The sequence below is a fragment of the Caretta caretta genome, chromosome 14, assembly GCF_965140235.1.
Source record: "Caretta caretta isolate rCarCar2 chromosome 14, rCarCar1.hap1, whole genome shotgun sequence".
NCBI classification, from domain to species: domain Eukaryota; kingdom Metazoa; phylum Chordata; order Testudines; family Cheloniidae; genus Caretta; species Caretta caretta.
In genome coordinates this window covers 18,816,874-18,843,695 of record NC_134219.1, presented here as the reverse complement: position 1 = coordinate 18,843,695, position 26,822 = coordinate 18,816,874, and the positions used below count along the sequence as shown (strand labels likewise).

The window sequence follows — 26,822 nt, the reverse complement described above, 5'->3', positions numbered from 1 at the left end:
AATCAGTTTCAAAATTGCACCTCTTGTTAAACCAGTGCAACTTTCTCATGTAGACAAGGCTTTGGGGGGAGGTTCTGCCACCTTTCCTCCTGCTGAGTGAGTCTCGGTGTCAATGGGAATTTTCCATTGACCTAACTCCATAAAGAGTCCAATTCCATGGGGCAGAATCCAGTTCTTTGGCCTTTTCTTCTTAATGTTCTCCTCTTTCTGTGCTAATAATGCCTTCAGCATGTTTGCCTGACTACTAATTACCCAGCATGCACTTCACATGGCCAGTAATCGGAAGCATGTGTCTCGTCTCTGGGCTCCTGAGACACCCAGACCATGTGTCAGACTCGAGCCTTCCCTCTCCCCAGATGCTCTGAAGGGCGATGAGTGGACCTGTGTGTGAGGGGGGAGAATCTCCCTCCGCTTTGTGAAGCTGGTTGTCTGGTATGTGGCTGGCTGTTGGGCTGCTTCTCTTCGGTGTGATGAATGGTTCGGTTACACACGCACGCACGCACACACACACACACTGTGACACACACGCACGCACGCACACACACAACCCCACGGTGGGAGGCTAAGCAAATGCTGCACTTGCCTGGCAGCCTTGCCTCTCCATGCGGGTTTGGAGAACGAAGAGGAGATGTTTACACTAATCAGGCTGACAGGCCAGCAATGCACGTTGAACTAGAAACTGCTTCTCCCTAGAACTGGGGTGATCCTGCCCCACACAGACGGGGAGGGGCTGAGTCAACGGCGGTGGGGTGGCTCGGGGCTTAAAGGAAGAAACTCAGGTAGATTTTGTTCCTGGCTGCACAGGTTCAATCTGCGGGAGGTTCCAGGCCCGGGAGCTGGCAGAAATATTCTGCAGAGTGCATTTGTGTTTGGAGGGGAAAAGGTTAACCCACCAGGGAGGCTGAGCTCTCCTCCTTCCCCTGCCAATGTCAGCGCAGTTGGAACGGCCCAGAACTGAACATCAGATTAGGAAAGGTGTGTTCTAATTGCTGGGAGTGTGCTGGGCTGCCCCTCCGCTGGAGCTCCGGGTTGTGTGGAGCCAGTGTGCAGGAGGAGTGCACTTCCCCTGGCTGATCCCTGCCTGCGGGAACAACAGGACTAAGCCAGTCACACATCACCCTGGGGATTAGTCGCAGGAGCAACTTGGAAAGCCATCCCGGCACGGAATTTTGTTCCTATGTAACGTCCGCGACGGTGGCAGCATGAAGAAGTCAGTACACTCAGGTGAGCAAAGCGGGCCCTGGTTTGGTGGCTGCCGGGTGTTCTTGCATCAGTCAGCTGTGTGTGTGTACGAACCCAACACTTAAAAATAACAGTATGGCACATACAAGCCCCTCTTGCTCTACTTCTCTCTGTCGGAGGAGAGACGCTGTTTTGTTGCCTATAAATGAAAGTCTTTGATCAATGGAAAAGGCTTAAGAAACCCAGAGCAAACCCAGGGAGGCAGGTTGTGCCAGCCCTCTGGAAATGTCTGTGAATGCAGTTCCTGTGACCCACACGTCACTGTGACAGCACATGCCACAAGGAACGGCAAAGACGGTCAGCTTGGAACAAAAGAGGGACTCTAAAAAGCAAAGTGGTGCCTAAGTTACCGGCTGCATTTCCTGTTGTAAGGGACGCTAATAGTATGTGTGCTTCAGAGTAACAGCCGTGTTAGTCTGTATTCGCAAAAAGAAAAGGAGTACTTGTGGCACCTTAGAGACTAACCAATTTATTTGAGCATGAGCTTTCGTGAGCTACAGCTCACTTCATCAGATGCATACCGTGGAAACTGCAGCAGACTTTATATATACACAGAGAATATGAAACAATACCTCCTCCCACCCCACTGTCCTGCTGGTAATAGCTTATCTAAAGTGAATGAACCAGAGCCACAGGAGGGTGGTGTGGGTCTGAGTCAGTGCCCGCTATCCCACCCTGCTCCACTCCCCAGCTCTACTCCAAGTCAATGCAGGCTCTTTCGCACTCGCTCCTGCGGGGACAGCCATTGTAGGTGAATGGCAGCGGTGGGGCTGCAGCTGGTTACAGTCCTGCCAAGGTCATCTTCTGCCTCCTGGAAGCTGAGTCACCAGCCGAGGAGCAGTCCGATATTACAGCTCCTCCCCTCTCATCTTCAGCCTTCCCATTAGAGCAGAGCCCTGCGAGCCCTGTGGAAGCCTGGCGTTGGCAGCTTCTGAAAGAGTTGCCAAGCCACTGCTCACAAAGAGCTGCCACTGGTACAATGTGAGGGGAGTGGCTAAAGTTAGCATGGATTCCCGACACTTCCTGTAAGGTCAAACTAACAAATCGTTGGAATAAGTGATCAGTGGGTGACGGTGAGGGCAAATCCCCTGTGAAAGACCAATCAGTTACCCAGCTGACATGCTGCAGTTAGGGTCCCTGCTAGCACTTAGGCATATCTTCCCCTTGACAGCTGAGTTCCATTCCTGCTGCAGCCAGCAGCCTGTGCCTTTAAATTCCTTAAGCCAAATTCTGCTCACTTACACCCTTGCTACCTTAGTGACTTCAGTGGGGCAGGCTGGATGTGACTGCCTGCAGAATGTGGGCTGTTTTCTACATGCCGGTCTCTTCCAAGGAGCCGAAGTCACATTCCTTGTTGGACCATTGCGTGGGTGAGCTTCTTCGCTGGTATTTCGTTGCTTTTTGGAGTGGCCAAAATACTGTGACTTATTGAAGCCACATAACAGCCAACTCGAATCCCTTCTGGGGGCTTGGATGACCTCATAAACCACAGGAGCAAGCTGGATTCAGTGCTTTGTCTTCAGAGCTCCCCAATGGAAATGCCTCGGATTACTCCAATGCTTCTGTCCGTTCAGAACGTTTCTATTGGTGTGTGTTCAGTCTCGAGCTCCCACCCCCTAAAATATATATCTTATTGGTGTCAATCAGCAGACTGTTCTGGTGGTTTTATTCTGACTTTACATGTTGGGACCCATAGCTGGTGAAAGTATTATTATTAATATAGCACCATGCCTTACAAAGCATGTCATTTAGATGGGCCACTGCCTTGGGCAGTTTGACAAGCTAGATATGACTGCTACAGTACAGCAAGACATGGCATGAGGGCAGTCGCAGCGACCACTCTTCCTGAGTGTGAGAAAGCAGGGCAAAAGAAGTGTGTTTCATGGGGGAATGTGTGGAGCATAGAAAGTGGAGGGTTATTTCAAGGGTAGGATCAGGGCAAAAAGAAGGTGCAGACACCAGGATGGGAGAAGGGATTCGTAATACCTCCTTGCTCCTAAAAATAATGGGCCAGGTCCTCAGCTGGTGTTAGCTGGTGCATCTCCATTGCAACCATGCTGATTTATCTCTATGGAAGATCTGGCCCAATAGATTTTATGTGAGATGGGCAGCTAACAATGGCAAAACATGGCACACAGGCACCACAGAGATGGGCCTGTTAGAAAGGCATAGATAGAAAAACATCTGATGGGTTGCAACCCCTTTCTGATGCCTCCTGACGCCTCCCAAATACTAGACAACACATATGTTCTACTTTGCACAGCAGGGCTGAATATGAGCATTACATATTTTAATCCCATACCTTAAGGAGCCTTGTCAGTGTCCAATGAGCTGAAATTGTGGCTGCTTGCTATTGAAGCTGAGTGTCCTGGACTGTCATGTTTGCTTTGTACTGATGTGTGGTGGGGTAAACCTGAGAGACTGCAAATCTTCTGGCATTAGTGAGATGTGTAGCTCATCAGACTGCCCCAGTGAGCACAATTCCAGATAACTACAGTAGGGTTCGGCTTTGACATTTGTTTAGTACCTTTCATCCAAAAGGGATTTTAGAAACACTTTGCTCATCGCAAAGATGCAGCCACTTCTGGGCTGGAACATGGCAGTTGTTTAAAAAAGGAAGGGAAGTTTATATTGTTCAATATAGAGGAAGGTACAACAAGAGGAAGGTTAGGGAGGCAGAAGGTAATTGCGTGGGTTGGAATTTGGCCAGGACACTAGGGTTGAAACCCCCACTTACATTCTCACAATGCTTTGGAGACAACTTTTTATTACAGAAGGTGGAGAAAGCGACTAGGGGAGAGGTTGTTCTAGATTTGATTCTGACAGACAGGGAGGAACTGGTTGAGAATTTGAAGGTGAAAGGCAGTCTGGGCGAAAGTGACCATGAAATGATAGAATTCATGATTCTAAGGAATGGTAGGAGGGAAAACAGCAGAAAAAAGGCGAAGGACTTCAAGAAGGCAGACTTTAGCAAACTCAGAAAATTGGTAGGTAAGATCCCACAGGAAGCAAGTCTAAGGGAAAAAAGGGTTCAGGAGAGTTGACAGTTTTTTAAAGAGATAGTATTAAGGGCACAAGAACAGACTATCCCAATGCCAGACACCATCCTGGCTTAATAAAGATATCTTCAATACCCTGAAGCTCAAAAAAGAATCACATGAAAAGTGGAAACTAGGTCAAGTTGTGAAGGATGAATATAAAAAACAACAACACAAGCATGTAGGGACAAAATTAGAAAGGCCATGGCACAAGATGAGATTAGGGACACAAAGGATAACAAGAAAACATTTTACAAATACATTAGAAACAAGAGGAAGTCCAAGGACAGAGTAGACCCTTTACTCAATGCAGAGGGAAAGACAATGCAGAAAACACAGCAATGGCTGAAGTGTTAAATGACTTTTTTGGCTCCATTTTCATCAAAAAGGTTAGCAGTGATCAGACGACTAACACAGTGAACATCAGTGTACATGGGGTAGGATCTGAAGCTAAAATGGAACAAGTTAAGAATGATTTAGACAAGTTAGATGTCTTCATGTCAGCAGGGCCTGATGAAATACATCCTAATATACTTACGGAACTGGCTGAAGCAATTTCGGAGCCATTAGCGATTATCTTTGAGAACTCGTGGAGGACAGGAGAGATCCCAGAGGACTGGAAAAGGGCAAGTATAATACCTATCGATAAAATGGGGAATAATAACAACCCAGGGAATTACAGGCCAGTCATCTTCACTTCAGTACCTGGAAAGATAATGGAGCAAATAATCAAACAGTCAGTTTATAAGCACTTAGAAGAGAAGGTGCTAAGTAACAGACAACATGGAATTGTCAAGAACAAATCATGTCAAACCAACCTAATATCCTTCTTTGACAGGGTAACAAGCCTTGTGGATGGGGGAAGCAGTAGATGTGTTAAAGCTTGATTTTAGTAAGGCTTTTGATGCTTTCTCACATGACCTTCTCATAAACAAACTAGGGCAATATAGTCTAGATTAACCTGCTATAAAGGTGGGTGCACAACTGGTTGCAAAACCATACTCAAGAATAGCTGTCAATGGGTTCATAGAAAAGCTGGAAGGGCATATTAAGTCAAGTCCCACAGGGATCTGTCCTGGGTCCGGTTCTATTCAGTATTTTCATAAATGATTGGGATAATGGCATAGAGGGTACACGTATAAAATTTGCAGAAGATGCCAGTCTGAGAAGGGTTGCAAGCATTTTAGAAGACAGGATTAGAATTCAAAATGATCTGGACAAACTGGAGAAATGATCTGAAATAAATAGGATGAAATTCAATAAGGACAAATACAAATTACTACACTTTGGAAGGAACAATCAGTTGCACACATACAAAATGGGAAATGACTGCCTAGGAGGGAGTACTGCAGAAAAGGATCTGGAGGTTATAATTGATCACAAACTAAATATGAGCCAACAGTGTAACACTATTGCAAAAAAAGCAAACATCGTTCTGGGATGTATTGGCAGGAGTGTTGTACTCAAGATATAAGAAGTAATTCTTCAAATGTACTCAGCATGGATAAAGCCTCAACTGGAGTATTATGTCCAGTTCTGGGCATCACATTTCAGGAAGGACGTGGACAAATTGGAGAAAGTCCAGAGGAGAGCAACATAAATGATTAAAGGTCTAGAAAACACAACCTACGAAGAAAGATTGGGGAAAAAAACTGGATTTGTTTAGTCTGGAGAAGAGAAGACTGAGGAGGGACATGATAACAGTCTTCAAATACGTAAAAGGCTGTTATAAAGAGGAGGGTGATAAATTGTTCTCCTTATCCACTCAGGACAGGACAAGAAGTAATGGGCTTAAACTGCAGCAAGAGAGATTTAGATTAGACATTAGGAAAAACTTCCTAACTGTGGGGGTAGCTAAGCATTGGAACAAATTACCTAGAGAGGGTCAAGAACCTCTCTGTGACTGGAGGTTGTTAAGAAGAGGTTTAGACAAACACCTGTCAAGGATGGTCTAGGATAATGCTTAGTCCTGCCTCAGTGCAGGAGACTGGATCAGAGGAGCTCTCGAGGTCCCTTCCAGTCCTACATTTCTATGAAAAGGCACAGTGGACTTGATCTTGACTGTACATAATCAGACCTTGTGTGTAACTCAGCCAAAAGGCTAGCGCTTTGGAGGACAGGATTAGAATTCAAAGTGAGTACAGCTCCCCATAATGTCCTTTGGGGGGCTTGTCTCTTTGCTGATGCGGAAGGAAGAGGGTCACATACTGAATCACTACCATCCTTAGGTTTCTTTGGTGGTCTCCCCTCCAGACCCAAGCCTGCTTAAGCTTATAAATTGGATAGCATTACAAATCTTGGTAGATGTATGGTTTTCTTTTGGGATGGTCACAGGGAATCCCGCTGGCTTTACAAAGAAAGGTTACTGCCGCTCACTGATTGTGCAGACTATCAGGACTTGTTTGACAGGGAAAGTCAGTACTAATGAGAGATGGAAGGGAACATGCCAAAACGGCTCGGCTGAAAAGATGACCCCTTTCTGCCAGCACTGCAACCCCCAGCACTGTGTTGTGGGATTTGAACTACACGCCTTCTCGGCCAGAAGCAAGAGTACGGCTGTGAGAGACCAGCTAATGAACGCCCCAAAGCTACGACATTAGGAAGCAACAAGCACGTTTCACATGATTTGTGAGGATAGAGAGGGGCCATGGGGCTTAAATTCAGTCTCCCGAGGTACCAGACTTTGCCCCACTCCCTTTGACTCCCATTGATTTCACTGGGCTTTGGCTCAGGCCCTGTGTCTGCTGGGCACGCGGTAATGCTTTTGCTGAATCTTAATCTTGGGGATATTCACAGCCCAAGCAGGATTTACATTTTCTGAGGCAGTGTAGGGAAATCATATACATCTGCTGTGGCTTTTGAACACTTGCCATGTAGGTGTGGTTGGGCTAGAGATCCTGCCTTAGATACTTTATCTCTTACCCATAAACAGACATTCAGACCTTTGTGCTTTAGCTGCAGGCATACACAGCTCAGCCCTGCAATGAGCTGGGCCTGAATATACTGAGGTGGCTGGAGGGGAGAGGGGCTATAAAGGCCTTTGCAGCCATCAGGAGGAATCTTACAAGGCAGGTTTAAGAACAAGAAGCCCCCACTATGACACCAACTGTAACTCCTCACACTTGTTTTTTCAGATCTGTGGGGAGAAGAGAGTTGTCCTGAGATGTTTCAGTTGTGCTGGGATCCTCTCTAGGGGATACTGTTTCTTTAAGGATATAGTGCTCCCTTTTCCATTACTCAGATCCATGTGCATTGCCAACAAGGCAATAGACAAGCAAGGCTCATGCTGAGAGGTGAGGCTGAGGCTTGACGTGGAATGACCTTCAGGTGACCTCCAAGCTTGGCAAGAATTGCTTAAGGAATGTGTATGATGCTGAGAATATTTGAAAAACGAGTGCCCTAATTACCTCCTGAATTACCCCCATGGAATTGGATGTGACCCACCGGTTGAGCAGGATTGGGGGGAAACTTGCACAAAATCTGGGATTTACAAATCTTCCAAAACTTTCCCTCTGTGGCCAATTACACTCCTCATCCTGAACGGAACAGGAACCTCAGAACGGTTCCATCTAAGACACTGCTGCTGCTAACAGGGAGAGGCCTAGGCCTTGGTTGGGCTCCACACAACAGGGGTCTGCCCACATGGATGTGATCAGACCCTTGGGTTGTATACTGTAGCTCTCAATCCTTCTGAAGAACATCTGTGGGTGATCAAGGGGTTTCCTGCTTGTACTGCCACTGTATAAACTATCAGAGGTGTAGCCGTGTTAGTCTGGATCTGTATAAGCGGCAAAGAGTCCTGTGATACCTTATAGACTAACAGACGTATTGGAGCATAAGCTTTCGTGGGTGAATACCCACTTCGTCAGATACATGTAGCGGAAATTTCCAGAGGCAGCTATAAATAGAAGCATATTTATACCTGTCTCTGGAAATTTCCACTACATGCATCCGATGAAGTGGGTATTCACCCATGAAAGCTTATGCTCCAATATGTCTGTTAGTCTATAAGGTGCCACAGGACTCTTTGCCGCTTGTATAAACCATGGACTTGTTAACAGGGTGCATGCAGAAGAAATACCTGTATAGTTCATTCATGATCAATGTACTTATAATAAATGTAGAGGTTATTGAAAGAGAGCTGTGTTCTGAGCTCTGGATGGGGAGTCAGGAGCTCCAGCATGCTCCAGCATAATCTTGACTTTCACAGAATCATATAACTGGAAGGGACCATGAGAGGCCATCTAGTCCAGTCCCCTGCAGTCAAGGCAGGACTAAGTATAATCTAGATCATCCCTGACAGGTGTTTGTCCAACCTGCTCTTAAAAATCCCCAATGATGGAGATTCCACAACGTCCCTAGGCAATTTATTCCAGTGCTTAACCACTCAGTTAGGAAGTTTTTCCTAATGTCCCACCTAAACCTCCCTTGCTGCAATTTAAGTCCATTGCTTCTTGTCCTATCCTCAGAGGTTAAGAAGAACAATTTTTCTCCCTCCTCCTTGTAACAACCTTTTATGTACTTGAAAACTGTTATCATGTCCCCTCTCAGTCTTCTCTTCTCCAGACTAAACAAACCCAATTTTTTCAATCTTCCCCCATAGGTCATGTTTTCTAGACCTTTAATCATTTTTGTTGCTCTTCTCTGGACTTTCTCCAATTTGTTCCCATCTTTCCTGAAATGTGGTGCCCAGAACTGGACACAATACTCCAGTTGAGGCCTAATCAGCGCATAGTAAAGAGGAAGAATTACTTCACATGTCTTGCTTACAATACTCCTGCTAATACATCCCAGAATGATGTTTGCTTTTTTTGGAACAGCGTTACACCAGTGACTCATATTTAGCTTGTGATCCACTATGACCCCCAGATCTCTTTCCGCAGTTCTCCTTCCTAGACAGTCATTTCCCATTTTGTACGTGTGCAACTGATTGTTCCTTCCTAAGTGGAGTACTTTGCATTTGTCCTTACTGAATTTGATCCTATTTACTTCAGACCATGTCTCCAGTTTGTCCAGATCATTTTGAACTTTAATCCTATCCTCCAAAGCACTTGCAACCCCTCCCAGCTTGGTACTGTCTGCAGACTTTATAAAAAGAAAAGGAGTACTTGTGGCACCTTCGAGACTAACCAATTTATTTGAGCATGAGCTTTCGTGAGCTACAGCTCACTTCATCGGATGCATACCGTGGAAACTGCAGCAGACTCCACGGTATGCATCCGATGAAGTGAGCTGTAGCTCACGAAAGCTCGTGCTCAAATAAATTGGTTAGTCTCTAAGGTGCCACAAGTACTCCTTTTCTTTTTGTGAATACAGACTAACACGGCTGTTACTCTGAAACCAGACTTTATAAATTACTCTCTATGCCATTATCTAAATCATTGATGAATCGATCCCTGCGGGACCCCACTCCTTATGCCCTTCCAGCATGACTGTGAACCACTGATAACTACTCCCTGGGAATGATTTTCCAACCAGTTATGCACCCACCTTATAGTAGCTCCACCTAGGTTGTATTTCCCTAGTTTGTTTATGAGAAGGTCATACAAGATAGTATCAAAAGCCTTATTAAAGCCAAGATATACCACATCTACCGCTTTCCCCCATCCACAAGGCTTGTTACCCTGTCAAAGAAAGCTATCAGGTTGGTTTGACATGATTTGTTCTTGACAAATCCATGTGACTGTTATTTATCACCTTATTATCTTCTAGGTGTTTTCAAATTTATTGCTTAATTATTTGCTCCATTATCTTTCCTGGTATGGAATTACTGGTCTGTAATTCCTTCTGGGCTGTAATTCTGTAATTTCCGGGGTTGTCCTTATTTCCCTTTTTATAGATGGGCACTGTATTTGCCCTTTTTCAGTCTTCTGGAATGTTTCCCATCTCCTCCATGACTTTTCAAAGATAATTGCTAATGGCTCAGATATCTCCTCAGTCAGCTTCTTGAGTATTCTAGGATGCATTTCATCAGGCCCTGGTGATTTGAAGACATCTAACTTGTCTAAGTAATTTTTGACTTGTTCTTTCCTTATTTTAGACTCTCATCCTACCTCATTTTCACTGATATTCACTATGTTAGACGTCCAATCGCCACCAACCTTCTTGGTGAAAACCGAAACAAAGAAGTCATTAAGCACCTCTGCCATTTCCACATTTTCTGTTATTGTCTTCCCCCCCTCATTGAGTAACAGGCCTACTCTGTCCTTGGTCTTCTTCGTGCTTCTAATGTATTTGCAGAATGTTTTCTTGTCTCCTTTTATGTCCCTAGCTAGTTTGATGTTGTTTTTTGCCTTGGCTTTTCTAATTTTGTCCCTACATACTTGTAGTATTTGTTTATATTCATTCTTTGTAATTTGACTGAGTTTCCACTTTTTGTAGGACTCTTTTTTGAGTTTTAGATCATTGAAGAGCTCCTGGTTAAGCCAGGGGGGGTCTCTTGCTATACTTCCTATCTTTCCTACACAGTGGGATAGTTTGCACTTGTGCCCTTAATAATGTCTCTTTGAAAAACTGCCAGCTGTCTTCAATTGTTTTTCCCCTTAGACTTGCTTCCCATGGGATTTTACCTACCAGCTGCCTGAGTTTGCTAAACTCTGCTGTCATGAAAGCCACTGTCTTTATTGTGCTGTTCTCCCCCTACCATTCCTTAGAACAGGGGTGAGCAAACTACAGCCTGTGGGCTGGATCCGGCCCCTCAGGGCTTTGGATCTGGCCCATGGGACTGCCCCCAGTGGTGCCACGGGCCCCATGCCACTCTCAGAAGCAGCTGGCACCACATCCCTGCGGCCCCGGGGGAGGGGGAGCTGGAGGGCTCCGTGTGTTGCCCTTGCCTCCAGGCACCGCCCCCCGCAGCTCCCATTGGCCGGGAACGGGGAACCGAGGCTAATGGGAGCTTCGGGTGAGGTATCTGGAGGTGTGGCAAGGGCAACATTCAGAGCCCTATGCCCTTCCCTCCCCCAGGGGCCACACAGGGACGTGGTGCCGGATGCTTCCCAGAGCAGCGGGGCGTGGGGTCAGGGCAGGCAGGCAGGCCCTGGCTGCTGCCACCCCAGAGCCGCTTTAGGTAAGCGGCGCCAGGCTGGAGCCCACACCGCTCCTGCACTCCGCCCCCCAATTCCCTGCCCTAAGCCCCCTGCCTGCACCTTGCACCCCTCCTGCCCCAAGCCCCGTCACACCCCGCACCCCTCCTGCACCCCAACCCCCTTCCCTGAGCCCCCTCATACACCCTGCACCTCTCCTCTGCCCCAATCCCTTGCCCTGAGCCCCTTCCTATGCATCACACCCCCTCCCACACCCCACCCTGCCTCCCGCACCCCAGCCCGCTGCCCCAGCCCTGCATACAATTTCCCTACGCAGATGTGGCCCTCGGGCCAAAAAGTTTGCCCACCCCAGCCTTAGAATCATGAACTCTACCGTTTCATGATCACTTTCACCCAAGTTGCCTTCCACTTTCAAATTCTCCACCAGTTCCTCCCAATTTGTCAAAATCAAATCTAGAACAGCCTCCCACCAGTAGCTTTCTCCACCTTCTGAAATAAAAAAATTGTCTCCAATACATTCCAAGAACTTTTTCTGTAGCCTTGCCTTGAGCAACCCCCCATGCCTCAGTTTCCTTCTGAGTAGGTGATAATACCAAAGGCAAATAGAAGTTGTGCAGTTTAGTTCGACAGGAAATGATTGGGGAAGGGACTGTGTTTTCCTGTGGGTTGGTACTGTGCCCAACACAATGGGGCCCCAATCCTGACTTGGGCCTCTGGTCACTACCCTAATAGAACTAGGGTCTGATCATTCTGAGATGCTGAGCTGTGATTCAGACCAGTGGGACCGCAGGTGTTTGGTGCCTCTACGAATCAGGCTCCTACTAGATCCAGTGTTTCTGGCTGTACCATGCGGTAAGTATTAGACCCAGTAGGAGAATAAAGATTGGACACTAAGATCATTTGCTTTGCTCCTTGTCAGCTGAGGCCTTGCTGAGCAGAGCAGCATTGATAATGATCAGCTGAACTGTATTTCTCCAGTGGCATGGCATAGCAAGCTTTGACTCCAAGGGTCAGATTTTCCAGAGGCACCTAGGGCCGGATTTCACGTGGTCAGCACCCACAGCCAGGGGCAGCTCAACTACTATTTATGCACCTAATTAAGGGTCACATCTTCAAAAGAGCCAGCTCCCCAGAGGGATGGTGCTAACTGTTTACCGGTGCACAGCAACACCACACAGCCGCCGAGGCTGCAAGCGAGAGAGATTGTTTCCAATTGAGATTAGATGGGGATTTTAGAGGCGCAGAATGGAATTTGGCCAGGCCTCTGAAATTAATGTTCCTCCCCCCAGGGCAAGTGTCATGGGGCTCTTGAGAGCTCAGTTCTTCTCTCCTTTACCCATTGACCCAGCAGACAGTTTGCCTGTATAAAGCCTGGAAAATCTTTAATGACCATGCGTGGTCAGATCTCAGTCTTTAGCTGCAATAAGCGAGTGTATGAAAACAGAATTCAGTGCAAACTACATCGCTGCCAGGGCAGATTAACAAACTGGTGGCATTGTTTCCACCCATCATTTCTGCCAGGAACAGCTCTGCCTGCCACTGTGACGTGCATTCAAACACATTAAAGGTTACCCCATTATTTCTCAGGAACGGTGACCTTAACCAGTTGCACCATTGGATGCTCAGTCAACCTGACCCAGATAATTGCGTACCCTGGATATTCTGTGCTAAGGCATTCTCAGCAGAATCCCTTTTCTGAGCTATTTAATCTAATCGGTCTGCATTATCTCTTTGTCTATCTAGTATCTTCACTATATTTATCACTGTGGTATCTGAGCAACTAAGAAAACAGATCTGATTGGAGTTATTCTTTGCCTCAGTTAGATTCTGATCCTGAAAAAGGATCTGCCACCGGGACATCTACCCACGTGGAGACCTCTCACAATTAACATGGCTTTTCATGAGCACTCGTTTATTATTGTAGGGTTGCTTGTGCGTTGCTGGGGTTTCCCACCGTGGCTTTTCACTGCAGGGTTGTGTTGAGCCATGTTCATATCAAGTTGTTAATTTCCATTAAGAAAAGGAGTACTTGTGGCACCTTAGAGACTAACCAATTTATTTGAGCATGAGCTTTCGTGAGCTACAGCTCACTTCATCAGATGTATACCGTGGAAACTGCAGCAGACTTTATATACACACATACACTCTGTGTGTATATAAAGTCTGCTGCAGTTTCCACGGTATACATCTGATGAAGTGAGCTGTAGCTCACGAAAGCTCATGCTCAAATAAATTGGTTAGTCTCTAAGGTGCCACAAGTACTCCTTTTCTTTTTGCGAATACAGACTAACACGGCTGTTCCTCTGAAACCTGTTAATTTCCATTATTTGTGTTGCTGTTGCACTCCTGGACCAGGCCCCCATTGTGCTAGGCACTGAACAAACACAGGGGAAAAAAGGCTGCCCTTGCCCCCAAAGAGTTTACACTCTAAATGCATATCTTTGAGCCCTAGTTTGTTATTGTAGGGTTGCAAACAGGTGCTGCAGACACTGGTGTAATTTTTGGGCATGGGACTTTAGAAATACACAAGCCGTGCTTCCTGTTGCAGAGTTAGGCCAATGCTGAGCACCCATAAACAATGCCATGGAGTTTGAAAACCGATAAGGGTTGCGGGAGGGGAAGCTGACAGTCTGGCCTCCCATCCATGCATGGGGCATTCCTGGGAGTCTAAGGTCCCTGCTGGCCATCAAGTTTGAAATCCTGACCCCTCTGAATTCAATGGCAAAGCTCCCATGAACCTCAATGGAGCCAGGATTTCATCCCAAGTCCTCCCAGCCTGAGGAAACAATGGTGGCATAATCATCTTCCTGGCAACATGCCCAATGCCTGCCCTGACTAGCTAAACTGCCAGGGGAGGAGCAACTAGGCACGGGGTTCATAGCGTGATTTTTTGCCTTTCATTGTTTGTATTACATACAGAAGTTTCTCTATCGGGTTGTTTTAATTAAAACTCACATAAATGACACCACAAATCGTTCCTCCCAGAGCTAGGCTTTGCAGGCTGAGCCCTGGAGCCAGTCAGTGAGGCCAGAACGCCTAGCATAGCTCATAAACAAACGGAGCAAGGCACCCCCCTGCTCTCACCTCCTCCTGGAGGAATGTGGGGAGAAAAGCAGCTGCTGAGCTGGTTGAGGGCTCTTTGAAGTCAGTGGAATGACTCCTAGCGATTGCAGGGGCCTCTGGATCAAGCCTTTGGGGATCACCCAGCCCCACGGCAAGCCAGCTCCTGAGCAGGTGAAACCTGGCCCTGGAACCGGCTGGGAATCGTTTCAGGGCTCTGCGCTGGGCATTGTAAATTTCTGTCTGCAGAAACGGACACTTTCCAATCACCCAAGGGCAGCCGTTCGCCATGCGCGACACACAGGAGGTGCTGAGCCACCCCTTGCCAGAGACCCCAGATGTATTAGACTGTAAAAATCTCATGATTTTAAGCCAGTCTCCTGATCGTTTTGGAGCCTGACTCCTGGTTTCTGAACAATGGGGGTTGGCAGTGCCACGCATACTGCTTTGCCGGTGGTGCCAATTGCTTCATACAGCTCCTAATCTGGGAGTCTTTCTCCTGATAATAAAATCCACTGTGTTTACATTGCCCAAGGACCTGAACTCCATCTACTCATATACCATCGATCCTGCCTTAAAGCGGCCCAGAAATTATACAAGCCCCTAATTCTGCCCATGCTACCCTACTACACTCACTGGGGATGCATGGAGGTAACTAGGGACAGAATTTGCCTGTAGACTCCCTCCCACAAGCGTGACCCACGTACATTGGGCCTTTCTCATGGCCTTTCAATGTCACATACATGCAGTTCCTGCCTTTGTTTGGTCCCATCTCCTGATGGTGCCTCATTCACTTTACAAGGCTGAAGGGTCAATCCACATGCATCCAACAGCCTTCCCCGATATTGACTTGTTGCTTGCTCATTTGCAGAGTCCCCGAGGCTTGGCTCCTCCCACTAGGGGGAGGAGCAGAGGGTAGCCTCCTTAAAGACATGATACCCTTCTTCAGGGGAAAAAATGTCCTGGACTGTTACATGGACAATCCCTGAAATTCCCCAGTGCTGGGAGAAGTCAGAGCTTTCCTCCTGTCTATTATGATATTATTTATTATCTACATGAGTGTGGTGATGCACCGATTAGGGCCCCATTGAGTTCGTTGCCGTACAAATTCACAGTAAGAGACAGCTCCCGTCTCAAAAAAGGCTTACAATCTAAACCCTCTCTGTTCCAGCCCTCTGATGACGTGGCTAATGATGAAGGAGGGTATTGAAACACTTTAAACTTGCTTGGAAATGAGTCAGTTTTATGAAATTATAGGAGGGGGAAAAGCCAGGGGAATGTCAGGAGTTTGTCTTCCCTTAATTTAGGAGCTGCTGATAGTTGTTGCACAGACAAGGAGCTTTGTACTTCATCTTCAGGGCACTGGAAACAAATTCTGTGGCTTGGTTTGGTGAGTCACATGGGCTAAGAGAGGCCATAATTTACATCTGTGAGAAAGCTTGTAATCTGAAAGGTCAATCGCTCTCCATACCTGCCCCAAACCCAGACACAAAAGAGAAAACAAATAGGATCCAGTTCCCACAAGGAAAACACTTGCCCATTGTTTCAGGCAGCCGATTAGCCTGTGCCACACAGTCACATTTTCCAGCCAGTAAACAAAAGCTACGCTGCCCTGTCATGTTTACATATGCTGCCTGGCAACGACTTTCACCACTGGAGCTGACAGACTGAAAAGCACACCTCTGAACTTCCTGTGTGACTCGCTTCCCCTCCCGCCGCTCCCCCGGCTCTGCCCGTCGGCACTTTCAGCAGTGGTGTTTGTAATTCGTCCTACAATTGCACCTGGCAGCTCCAACCGCTCGCACTAGAGCCTGCACAAACACCTGGCAAAAGGCAGTCCCTGCCCCAAAGCACTTTCAAAGTAAATAGACGAGACAGAAACGGGTAGGATGGGAAACTGAGGCACAGAGCAGGGAAGTGACTTGCCCAAGGGTGCACAGCGGGACAGTGGCAAAGCCAAGAATAGATTCACATCCCCTGAGTCCCAGCACAGTGCCTTCGCCATGAGCCTATGCTGCCTCTCCAGTGAGGACTGCGACCCTGGAGGGCCGAGAGAGCTGTATGCACCTTGGACTGAGCTCTGGCTGGCTCCTGGGACTGAGCAGTGAAGTGCCCTGAGGTGGGGGTGAAGAAGGTGCCGGGGCCATGGGGAAGTGGCTCAGGGGAATAGAGCTGCATTGACAGAGGTTTCAGAGGAGCAGCAGGAGGTTGCTATTTACAGGGGCCCTGGGTTCGTGCCTAGAGTAATGGGTGGATCTAGGTCCCCCCGACTTGCCACTAGGGAAGTGGCTGGACAGATGGACAGAGATACCTACCCCTGGAAAGGGGAAACACAGACGACAACCTAGCCAGAGGGCTCAGTAGAGAAGAGGATGCTGTGGTTCTGGGAGCTGAGAGAGGAGCCACAGACGGGAGGAGAGACGGTGCCAGTGTTCAGACTGTGGACATGGGCGTCGGCCTTGAGCTAATCCCCAGCACGACCAGGAGGGGGCATCAGTCTGGCAAGGAGTGCTTCACCTGTGATACCCCATTAGGCATCCTTCCAAGGCCCCAGGATTGCTCGCCGCAAAGACTCTAGTGTGGGTGGACTGCTTCAGTGGAACCTAATGGCTGCCATACTGGTGCCAATATGTATTACAGTGATGTTGGCAGAATATGCTGCTATCACATCGGTGTGCCATGTGGCTATGATGTTGGCATGGCTTCCAGGGCATCAGCATGGTGGGTGGATGTAGCATTGGTAGGACAGTCCGCTATAGCACTGGTATGCTTTGTTGGCATGGTATGAGATAGTACTGGCAGCTCATGGTACATCAGCTGCTATGTTATTGGCCGGGCATGCGATTATAGCATCGCTTTCCCTTCCAGCTAGTGGAAAAGTTCTGCCGTAGCTAACATGACATCCTGATACCTCTCAGGAACCAGCTCACAGAGCAGGGAACTCCAGCCCAGCAGTAAGTTACTGCTTGTACATAACACCAGGCAATTTAATGAGATGTCAAATAAAGAAGAGCTGCAGCCAAAAATTGCTGTTTAGGAGGCTGACTGGGTGTGTAATCCCCCTCCGGGAGCAAGGTCCTTGTTCCTGCCTTCACCCTGCCTGCCCTGAGAGAACCGGACAAAAGGCATCACGTCAAACAAGGAAATATGGCTGTGGGGAATAATTCCCTGATGAGCTAATGGCAGACGGGTAAATGTGAGGCAGGGAAATGGAAGCAAATAAACCTTCACTTCTTTTCTTCTTCGCTCCTTTCTGCTGCCTCTTGCATGTCCTGTCTTGCCTGAACTCCAGCTTAGCTGTGAGTTTCCATGCACTGCAGCTCACAGACACAGGCCCAGTCCTGTTCCTCTTGAAGTCAACTGCAAAAGTCCCATTGACCTCAGCTGGAACAGAATTGGACTCCGTGAACCTCAGCCGGGGCATTGCTTGCCATCAGTCACTCATTGGAAGCAGAGCTATTGACTACAACACAGTAACTGGCTCTTCCTGAATGATCATTATCTGCCCCCTTGCAAACCACAACAGACAGAATTAGTCTTGCAGCCCAAAAGGGCTTTCCCATCTGGGGCAGAGTCTGTGGAGATGGAGAAAACTTAGCCTCTTTGGCGAAGGGAAAGAGTGACTCTCTAAAGCTTTCTCCCAGCAGGTACAAATGGAAAGTCTCTTCTTTCTTTTGGGGAGCTCTTTGGTGGCTGACATGAGACGGTGGTCTCCGTCCAGTGCAGCCACCTCTCTCAGACCACTGGCCAGGCCACAGACTGACTGGGCCAAGGAAACTGAACTCCCTTCTCATCCCTGGAGGCGACTCCTCCATATTAAGGCTGAAGCTTATTGGTGTTGGAAAACTTGTGCTGCGACCTTCTGTGCCCAGTCTCTTCTCTGGATAGGTGGACTTTGGTCTCCGTGGCCGCTGGTCTGACACTTTCACCAACACCACTTTAAGAAAACATTAGGGGTTTTTCCTTCCTCCCCAGCTCCAGCATCCTCTGGAAGAAATCCAGGACGCCTGTGCACATATAATCACCGTGTGTGCAGTTTTCGTATTGTAATCAGAGGCAATCAGTCCAGTCAGAGAAAGGCAGCACAGTCACTAGTGAGTAAACGCTTTCCCACGCTTGCCGGAGATGACCTTATCATGACAAAGGAGCCCCGAGACACCCTTTGAAGTGCTTACACTTCAGATGAGGATTCATTGCCGCCTGGGAATCTGCCTCCTGCTGTGTAACTCATCATCCTGGCTAGAGTTGGTGACAGGACATCACAGAGTTTGGGAAGGCCTTTCCTAGTGCTCATAGTGGAATCAATGCCTAATCCAGCTCTGTGGAAGCAGGAGTCGTCTAATCACAGCTTGGGTTCTGACTTCTCAATTATAAAGCACCCTTCGCCCCACACCAAATGGCTTTACGATCTATGGGTCACACAGCACCAGTGAAATGCAGCCACTTCTGGGGTGGAGGGCAGCACATGAGTAGGGAAGAGGAAACTTTTGGCCAATAGTGGCAGATTACAACCCTGCCGTTTATGTAAAGTGTCAGGCCATGCTGAGCAGCCAGGACCTTAGTTGTAAGTTCTTGTTCAAAAGACACCCTGTATGGTACTAAACTTAGCCATCTTGGAAATCTGAAGGGCTTACTCAGAGCTGCTATGACTGGGGCTTGTGATTCCAGCCCAGACTGGTATTTCCAAACTGATGTTTAGAGCATCCCCTTCCAGTTTTTCTACAGGCACAACATTAAAGTGAAAGAGCCTGCAGGCTCCCAGCGAGGTCCGATGACATCTGGGTTCTAGGAAACTCAGCTGGAGTGGCCAATGCAAGGGAACTGGGGGAAGGAGGAGTTTGGTTCCATGTTGTGGGATTATTTATTTACAGGAAACATTGTACAGGACTCAGAGCTTTGTTTAACAAGGGGCTTAGAGAGAGGAGATAGTGATATGCCTGATGGAAATGAAGAGGGGCAAGGTTATGCTCAAGAAAGACCATCATCCTCAGGGGGGATTACTGCTGCTTTGGGGGTAGAGGGGGTGGCAGGGGCTTTGGCTCAGATTCCCAAAGGGCAAGAATACTCCAATCCAGTGAGTAGCTGAGTTTCCAAAGAGCCCAGCTCCCACTTAGGCCCCCGAACGAAATACTCAGCAGCTCCCACTGAGATCCAATGGACCTGAGCCCAAACCAGCCGGCACAGAGACACAGCTGAACCTCTGCAGCTGGTGGTTCTCTCCACTCACAGGGAGACATCTCTCCTAGCAACCTATTGCTATTCACAAAGAGGGACCACCAGGGACCGGGAGCCAACCAGACTCCACGTGTTTATAGGCTGAATCTGGTTAGCTTTGGGAGGGGAAACAGGGAAAGCATGAAATCTTGTAAAGACGCAGGGGAAGACACGAAGACAACAAGGACAGAGCAGGTCTTTAAAGAGACAAGGGCTAGAATGGATTAAAACAGCCAACGCTTTTAGGGGAGGCACGGTTGCGGGAAGGGGAGTGAGAGACGTAACAGCCTTTTAGGACACTACGATGCCCAGGAGCTATTTTGTTGGATTCGATTGTGTGTTTGTTTAAAGAAGTTTTTATGGCAATGACTTCTACTTTCAAAACAGACCTCACAGCGAAGTCCAGCATCTGTGTAACTGACTTTACAGGCCATAAAAAGTGCACTCTGCATAGCTCTGCCTTTAGAGCTTCACTGGCATAACCACGCTGTGGCATAACTGAAAAAAATGTACTAGTTGAAATTATTCTGCACCTTTATATCTAAGCGTCATGCTCGGGGCAGTATACTTACTACCTACCTTCTTAATTTGGGATGGAGTTTTTGACTCTTTGTAGCCTGGCAGTTGGTATCAGAAATGAGAGCTGCAGGTGTTGAAGGACAGTCAGCGGAAGAGGTTCATTAGTATTTTTATTTTTTTAAATGTCTGTCTGGTGCAGTTGTATGGCAAAATGAGATCACCACTAAGTGAGCCAATAGAAGAAGGGGTCACAGGAGAGGAGAAATGGCACGTTCATAACTGACTGCCACTGTGCTCGGCGAGGTAGTGAGCTATGGCTCTTCCTTGTGGTGTCTGGACCACTTCAGCAGAAAGTTGATGTTTCCGGGATGGCCAGACTGTGGCTTGTGAGCCACATGCCCATTCCCCAACTAGACTGGGGGGTGGGGAGTTAAGGACCTCTGCCTTGCAGCAGGGTGGTGGGGTAGGGACTTCTGACCAGCAGGGAGGGAGGTATCAGGGCTTCTTCCCAGAGGGGAGGGGGGATCTCAGGGCTGGCACACCTATTGGGGCTCAGGGCTTCAGCAGGAGAGGGGCTGAAGTCCTGAGCCCTGGCAGATGCGCCTCAGCTCCGAACTTCTGAAGGTTGTTGTATGTGGCTCAGAGAGTCAGTAAGTTTGGCTATATTTGTGGCTTTTCTCACACCTCATTCTCCCCTCCAGTTCACCCTCAGCTACAGGCTGTACAGGGCACAGGCACTGGGGGAGTTGCTTTACCGAAGATCTTTCTTTCTTCTCTTGATGTACGGTTAGGCTGACCCTGTTTAAGTGAAGACCTCTTGGAGGGTGTGAAACCCGCCAGGTTGAGTTTGCTTGTGTGTCTGTGTAGTCTGCCTGTGTCATGGCAGGAATCTGAACAGGGGCCCCCATCCTTAGTTGGCAGGAATTTGCTCATCTTTGAGGAATAAAGTACTCCATAATATTCTCACCAAAGGGGTGGCTTGGTAATAAAACCAAAGGAGATGCCCTCTGAGTGCTGCCCAGTTTGGGGTGGCTCAGCTCCAGGTTGATATAAGGGCCTAAAAACAAGAGGCCGGAGTCAAGGAGCTTTCCTGATCCTGCTGTAATAGAAAGGGGCAGGTAGGCAAGCTGCCAACCCACAGAAGAATCCAAATGAGGGGAGCAGGTTGGCCTCCCCCGGTCAGAGCTCCAGAGTGGGCCAGCCAGCCAGGCCCTGAAGAAGCTGGGTGGCAAGAGGTCAATGGGCCCCAGGCTCAGTGGTCTGCAGCACTTTGGAGGGTTGGAGAGAATGCAGGTTGTGTGTGGGAGACTGAAGCTTCCCAGACTGCCAGTTACCTTTGGGGTTCTTACTGAAAGTGCCCTTGTTTGGGTCATGACAGCATCAGGGTGCACAGGCCTGTTACTGGGATAGGCTGTGTACCACCGTTTGGGCTTATACCTCAAACATAAAAAGAACGAACATGAGGGAGAGGGAAAATGGCATTGAAGGCAAAATCCCCCTCCCAGAGAGAGAGGGCACCTATCTCCTTTGAGATCCAGCTCACTACTTTCAGGGGACACAAGGGTGGAGCAGGAGGTCAGAGGCCTAGTCCACTGCATAGATCCCAGGGGAGAACTTTGCCTGTTGCCCTTAAGCTGGCCAGGGAGAATGTCAGACTTCCTGATCCATTGGGTCCTCCAACTTTTTAAAGGCTTTTGCTGTCTGTTGCTCTTTACCCAAAAGGCAATATGAAGAAACCACATGGGCACAGCTGGATCCCAAGTAACCATACTTCCTAAACATACCCAAACACATGAGGCTCAGGTACACTGGGTTCTGCCGGATTCTAAACCACAGAACACTGTGAGCGCCACTAGGGAGCCCACGGACTACTTAAAGGGATACTACCTTATTCCTCTACTCTACAAAGGCATGTTCCTCCCACCTTCATTGTGTACCGCACAAGTCAGGTCATTCAAAATGTTATAACAGTCTCTGCTTTGCATGGAGTCAGTGCGATATCCAGCGCTGTGTTGCTTCAGTGAGGCTGAGGGAACCGTGAGTGGGTAAGAGGCTGAATTTTGTTCTGAGATAATACAGCTGACTTGAATCACTTTTTACCCAGCCAGAGCTGATTTTCCCCTTCTGGGAGTTAGTCCTTTTTCCAGGGGGGAGCCTGGCTTTGATTTGTGCCTTGAGGAGATGTCAGGAAGACTAAACAGCGAAAAAGCCCTTGGTTTCTCTGCCTGACCCACAGAGCTGCTCTGGGGCAAAGTGAAGGATCAATAGCCCCTCTGTTCAGCCCTGACATGTCCGTAGCAGCAGGAGCCTGGCAGTGAGAGCAGATAGACTTGTGGGACATGCACTTCCCCAGGGTGAAGCTGTCTGACCCTGAGGCTCAGCAGCCCTGGCTCTGTCGAGGTGGTCATGGATCAAGTCGCCACCAGGCAGATGGCTTAAGTCAGTGCTACTCAAAGGGGTGGTCCGCGGACCAGTACCAGTCCACGAGCCATCGGCTGCCGGTCTGTGCGCACATTGGAAAAAAAAATTGCCAGTCCCCTACATCAGATAGCTTGAGAAGCACTAGCTTAAATGCCTTACAGCCCAGCTGAAGATTCTGCACAGAAATTCCTTCTGCTTCATTATTTTAGGACCTGATCCAAACCCCACTGACGTCAATGGACCTTAGATCAGGCCCATAACAAACAACACTAATGACAGTTACTAAGGGGCCTGATCAGACTCCCATTGTGATCAGTAGTGAGGGTCCCACTGTTCTCAATGGGAGCCAGCTCAGGCCCTGAATTTCTAGGTACCTGAATGTGGAGACTGTGAGAAAAATTTAGGACAAAGTCAGGGAAAACTCCCATGGTTTAGAGGGTTTGTCACAGTGCTTGAGTTCACCCAAGAGTTTGTGAAGATTTGTGAGCCTTTCCAGTGACCCAGGGCCTACGTGAGCTGACTTATGGTGTTGCCATTTGCTGGATAATCTTTTCCAGGTTTTGACTGTGTCTATTGCTGGCAAAAAAGCCAGGCCTGGGAGAGCTGGAGACTGAAGCTGAAGACTGGAGACTATTTACACACAGCCAAAGCAGTGCCGCCTTGTGGCTCATCTTGCCCCACCAGGGGCGAGGGACATGGCCGTCTTCTAATGTACCTCCCGTGGAGCGCTGGTGTATGTTTGTCACCATCTCAGAGAGTGCCTACATCACAAACAGATCCCACACACAGGGAGTTCTGTCTCTTCCACTGGCTGAGCTTTGTAACTAAAGATATGTCCCACTTCTCTAACACCTTCCATCCAAAGATCCCAAAGCCCTTTACAGGCATCATTTTGGGAGGGGAGGGTGGTATGAGCCCCATTTTACAGATGGGAAGCTGCTGAAAAGAGGGGTGAAGAGACTTTATCGAGGTCACACAGCAACACTGCATCAGAGCCAGGTATCCTAACTTCCATCTCCTTGCCTTAACAACCATTGACTTAGGCTTTTATTTGGCCCTCATTAGCGCAGTATCTGAGCATAGTTATCTCACAACACCCCTGTGCAGGCAGGCAGTGCTATTATCCCCATTTTGCAGGTGGAAAACTGAGGCATGGAGAGGCAAAATCACTTGCCCAAGGTTACACAGGAAGCCTGTGATGGAGCAGGAAATTGAACCCAGGTCTCCCAAGTCCCAGGGTAGTGTCCTAACACCTGGACAATCCTTCTTCCCTAAACTGCATCCTAAAAGTGAACACTTGTTTACAGCTGGGGCTAAGCCCTTCGTATCCTTCTGTTGTGTTTATTCAGCAGGTTGCTGATTTACACAGTGGCAGTTAAAGGAGCTTTATTGCTTGAATTCACCTCAGGCCGTATGACGTTTTGAAAATAAGCGACTGCATGCTCCAACATAGAGATCCCTGGTTGGGTAGGTGCTGAGCCTCCTTCCCAGCATCCTGTAATATCAGTGGACCAGGGCACAGATGCTCATGAAGCAAACTGCCATGCTAGAGACTGACACGGTCACAGACCTGGCACCTCAGTATGATAACATAAACTTGGGCCGAGCCGGTGGATATTCTTCAGTGGCTCAGGGCGTGAGGCTGTTGTGACGTGTTAGCAGGGAGAGGAGCCAGCAGTTCCTCTTGAGACAAAGCAGAACCATTTTCTATCCATGAATTCAATTGCTTGAGATAAGCTTGAAATTTAAACAGCCGTTTAAGCATCCTCCCTCCGCCCCCTGTCCAGTCCTCGTGCTTACATCCAGGCAGGAGAGATTCCATCCTGTGAGTGGACATGTCCTAGAGAACAATACTGGAGACAGGTTTGGAATGGCAGGTTGTGGCACTGGCTGAAGATCCCTCTCTGACGGGGGTTCTGGGGCCCTCTCTAATGGGAAAGGGGGGAAAGCAGGAGAAGCCAGGTCATTTGCTAAATCACAGAATCTGGCAATACCAAGGTCCCACTTACTAGATATCCATAATCACCTGTGAGTCCCAACCAGCTGGGAAGGGAACAGCCCAAGGCCTGCTGGGCCACAGCTGAGTTTAACATACTGTGTAGCTGGTCTGGGATTATAAATGTCAGCATGCCCTGAGCTGCATGAGAATTACTCACAGCCCCTTCTCATTTCTCATCACCCTTTAACCTCCCTGATGTGCAGACAAAGGAGACCAGCAGTACTCCAGAAAGTGATCTCAAATCTTCAAGTCCATAGGGACCAAGAATGTTCTGATAGGGGCACTATTAACTTGTCTCTTTGTAATCCTGGACTGCGTGACTACTGTACCTTCTCCTGCCATCCAGCTTGTCTTTAAAAAGGAGACAACACAGCACCCGTATTGGATTCAGGCCATAGAGATCACCTGCCTCTCGTCCTGTATGGGCTATAGTCCTCAGTCCTTCCTAGCATATAAATGTTGCTAGCGCTGGAGCCCGCTTCCAGCTACAAGAGTGCAGTCTGTCTGGGCTGCTGGGGATGGAGTACAAGCTGAGGTGAAAAAGAGCAGCCTAGGGTGTTGGGGGTCCTCTCCATTCCACAGGGGAATCTATACATTAAACTCTTCCAGCCTTTGCCCTTTGGAGCCTGGATCAATGCACCACATTGTTCGATGCATTTATATAGACCTTCCTGTTGCAAAACCAACAGCAGCACAAGGCAGCTCTCAGTTCTCTGTGTAGATGTGTATTTGCTCTGTAGATGTGGTAACAGTCCTTTGGAGAAAAAGGTAATTTTCCCACACCAGCCAGCATAGCTGGATGTGTGGCTCATGTGGGTGGGGAGCTTAGGAGACTGGTATTCTGGGTTCTAGTCCTGACCTTACCACTGGGTAAATCATGTTAATCTCTTGGGCTCATGGCATTGTTGCTGATTCAACCTGGCTTTTCTAGGGGGTCATTCGGGCACCCCCTATCTTCTTCTCCTGTCCCCAGCAGACTGGGTTATGTTTGTATGACACTGTATTTCAGCACAGGCTTTGGTTCCTCTTGCATGAACTTTCCCTTCATAAATAGATGAGTGATGAATCCTGTTCTAAGGACTCATGTTCTAAGTTTGCAGGTGGCAGCTCTACTCATGCTTTTCACCTGAGCCATGAGCCAGTTCATTTTGCCTTGCATTAGAGTTTGATTGTTTAAGTAGATGCCAGGGGTTTTATTCTTTCCCTAATATTCCCACTCTTCAGCTGCAGCTGGAAGAGCCCATTAGAGCAGCTGGCTGCTTAGTGACCTTTTGGTATCCATGGAGAGGAGAGGGTAACCATAGAGTAACATCAAGCAGTATTTCCTCCAGCTGGGCCTGTTTCAAGGCACCACTCTAGGGTTGCTTTCCTCCCACCTCATCTAGGGAGCTGACTGAGCTGGCTTCTAAGGTGTAGTCAGATGAGCTGGACTGAGGCCAGAGTTGTTCAGTGCTATTGGAAGCCGAACTTAAAAGGACACAACTAGCAAGGTAGTTTAGTTAAATAATTGTTCCCCCTTCCTGTTTTGAGCACCCCTTCCCCCCATAGCTTGATCCTAACATCTGCTTCCTTGTTCTATTACTCTTATTTAAAGCTAACATGGCTTAGTGTGGGTTCAGGGCTGCCCTTCCCCCTCCACTGCTTCCCATGCAGGATTGGAGCATCGGGGGGGTCAGGTTTTCCAGAGCTCAGCGTGCTGGGTCCTTTTGTATATCAAACCTATAGTTAGATGCCTGAATGGGAGCTGTCTTGTTTGGAAAGCCATGGCCCAATTCCAGCTGCTGAGTGTTTGTAGGTCTGGGATTAGGGCTCAGATCCTCACAGATAGGTAAGTCCCTAACTCCCCTCATGGCTCTGTGCCTAGACCACTGTGTTCCAGTTCTCTGCCTGTGCCTCTGTCCCTGTCCATCTGTGTGGAGCTGAACTGACCAAATGCAAACACAGCAAATCCTCGCTGTAGGGCTTTTTCCATAAAACCTGCCACAGACGTAGCCAGGGCAGCTCTGCTTAATAAGCTAATAACATTCTTTGTGTGTTTTTCCTTGTGTCTTACAAGGATTTTCAATATTAACTATAAGAGGGGGGGGGCAAAGTGGAGTAGGGGGAAAATCTCCTGCTATGTGACTCTCTGCATCTGGATATTCAAAAAGCTCCTGTCTGCATCTCTAGGCACCCAAATCCCTTTCAAAAGCTAGTCCCCAGTTTTTTTTTCTAGTCTGCTTTGCCCTCCTCTTGCAGTTAGCAATAAAAATCCCTGTAAGACTCAAGGAAAAACATGCAAAGAAT

At 48.1% G+C, this 26,822-nt stretch overlaps 1 protein-coding gene across 1 annotated transcript in view; it reads left to right on the top strand.

Annotated features, from left to right (window-relative positions):
• The first annotated feature begins 1,030 nt into the window (after positions 1-1,030).
• Positions 1,031-26,822, top strand: part of SEPTIN9 (septin 9) — a 262,067-nt gene continuing 236,275 nt past the window's right edge. Inside the window, exon 1 of the mRNA XM_048817769.2 lies at positions 1,031-1,224. Within this exon, the coding sequence (XP_048673726.1) occupies positions 1,203-1,224 (22 nt within the window). The 5' untranslated portion in view covers positions 1,031-1,202. The remainder of the gene's footprint in view (positions 1,225-26,822) is intronic.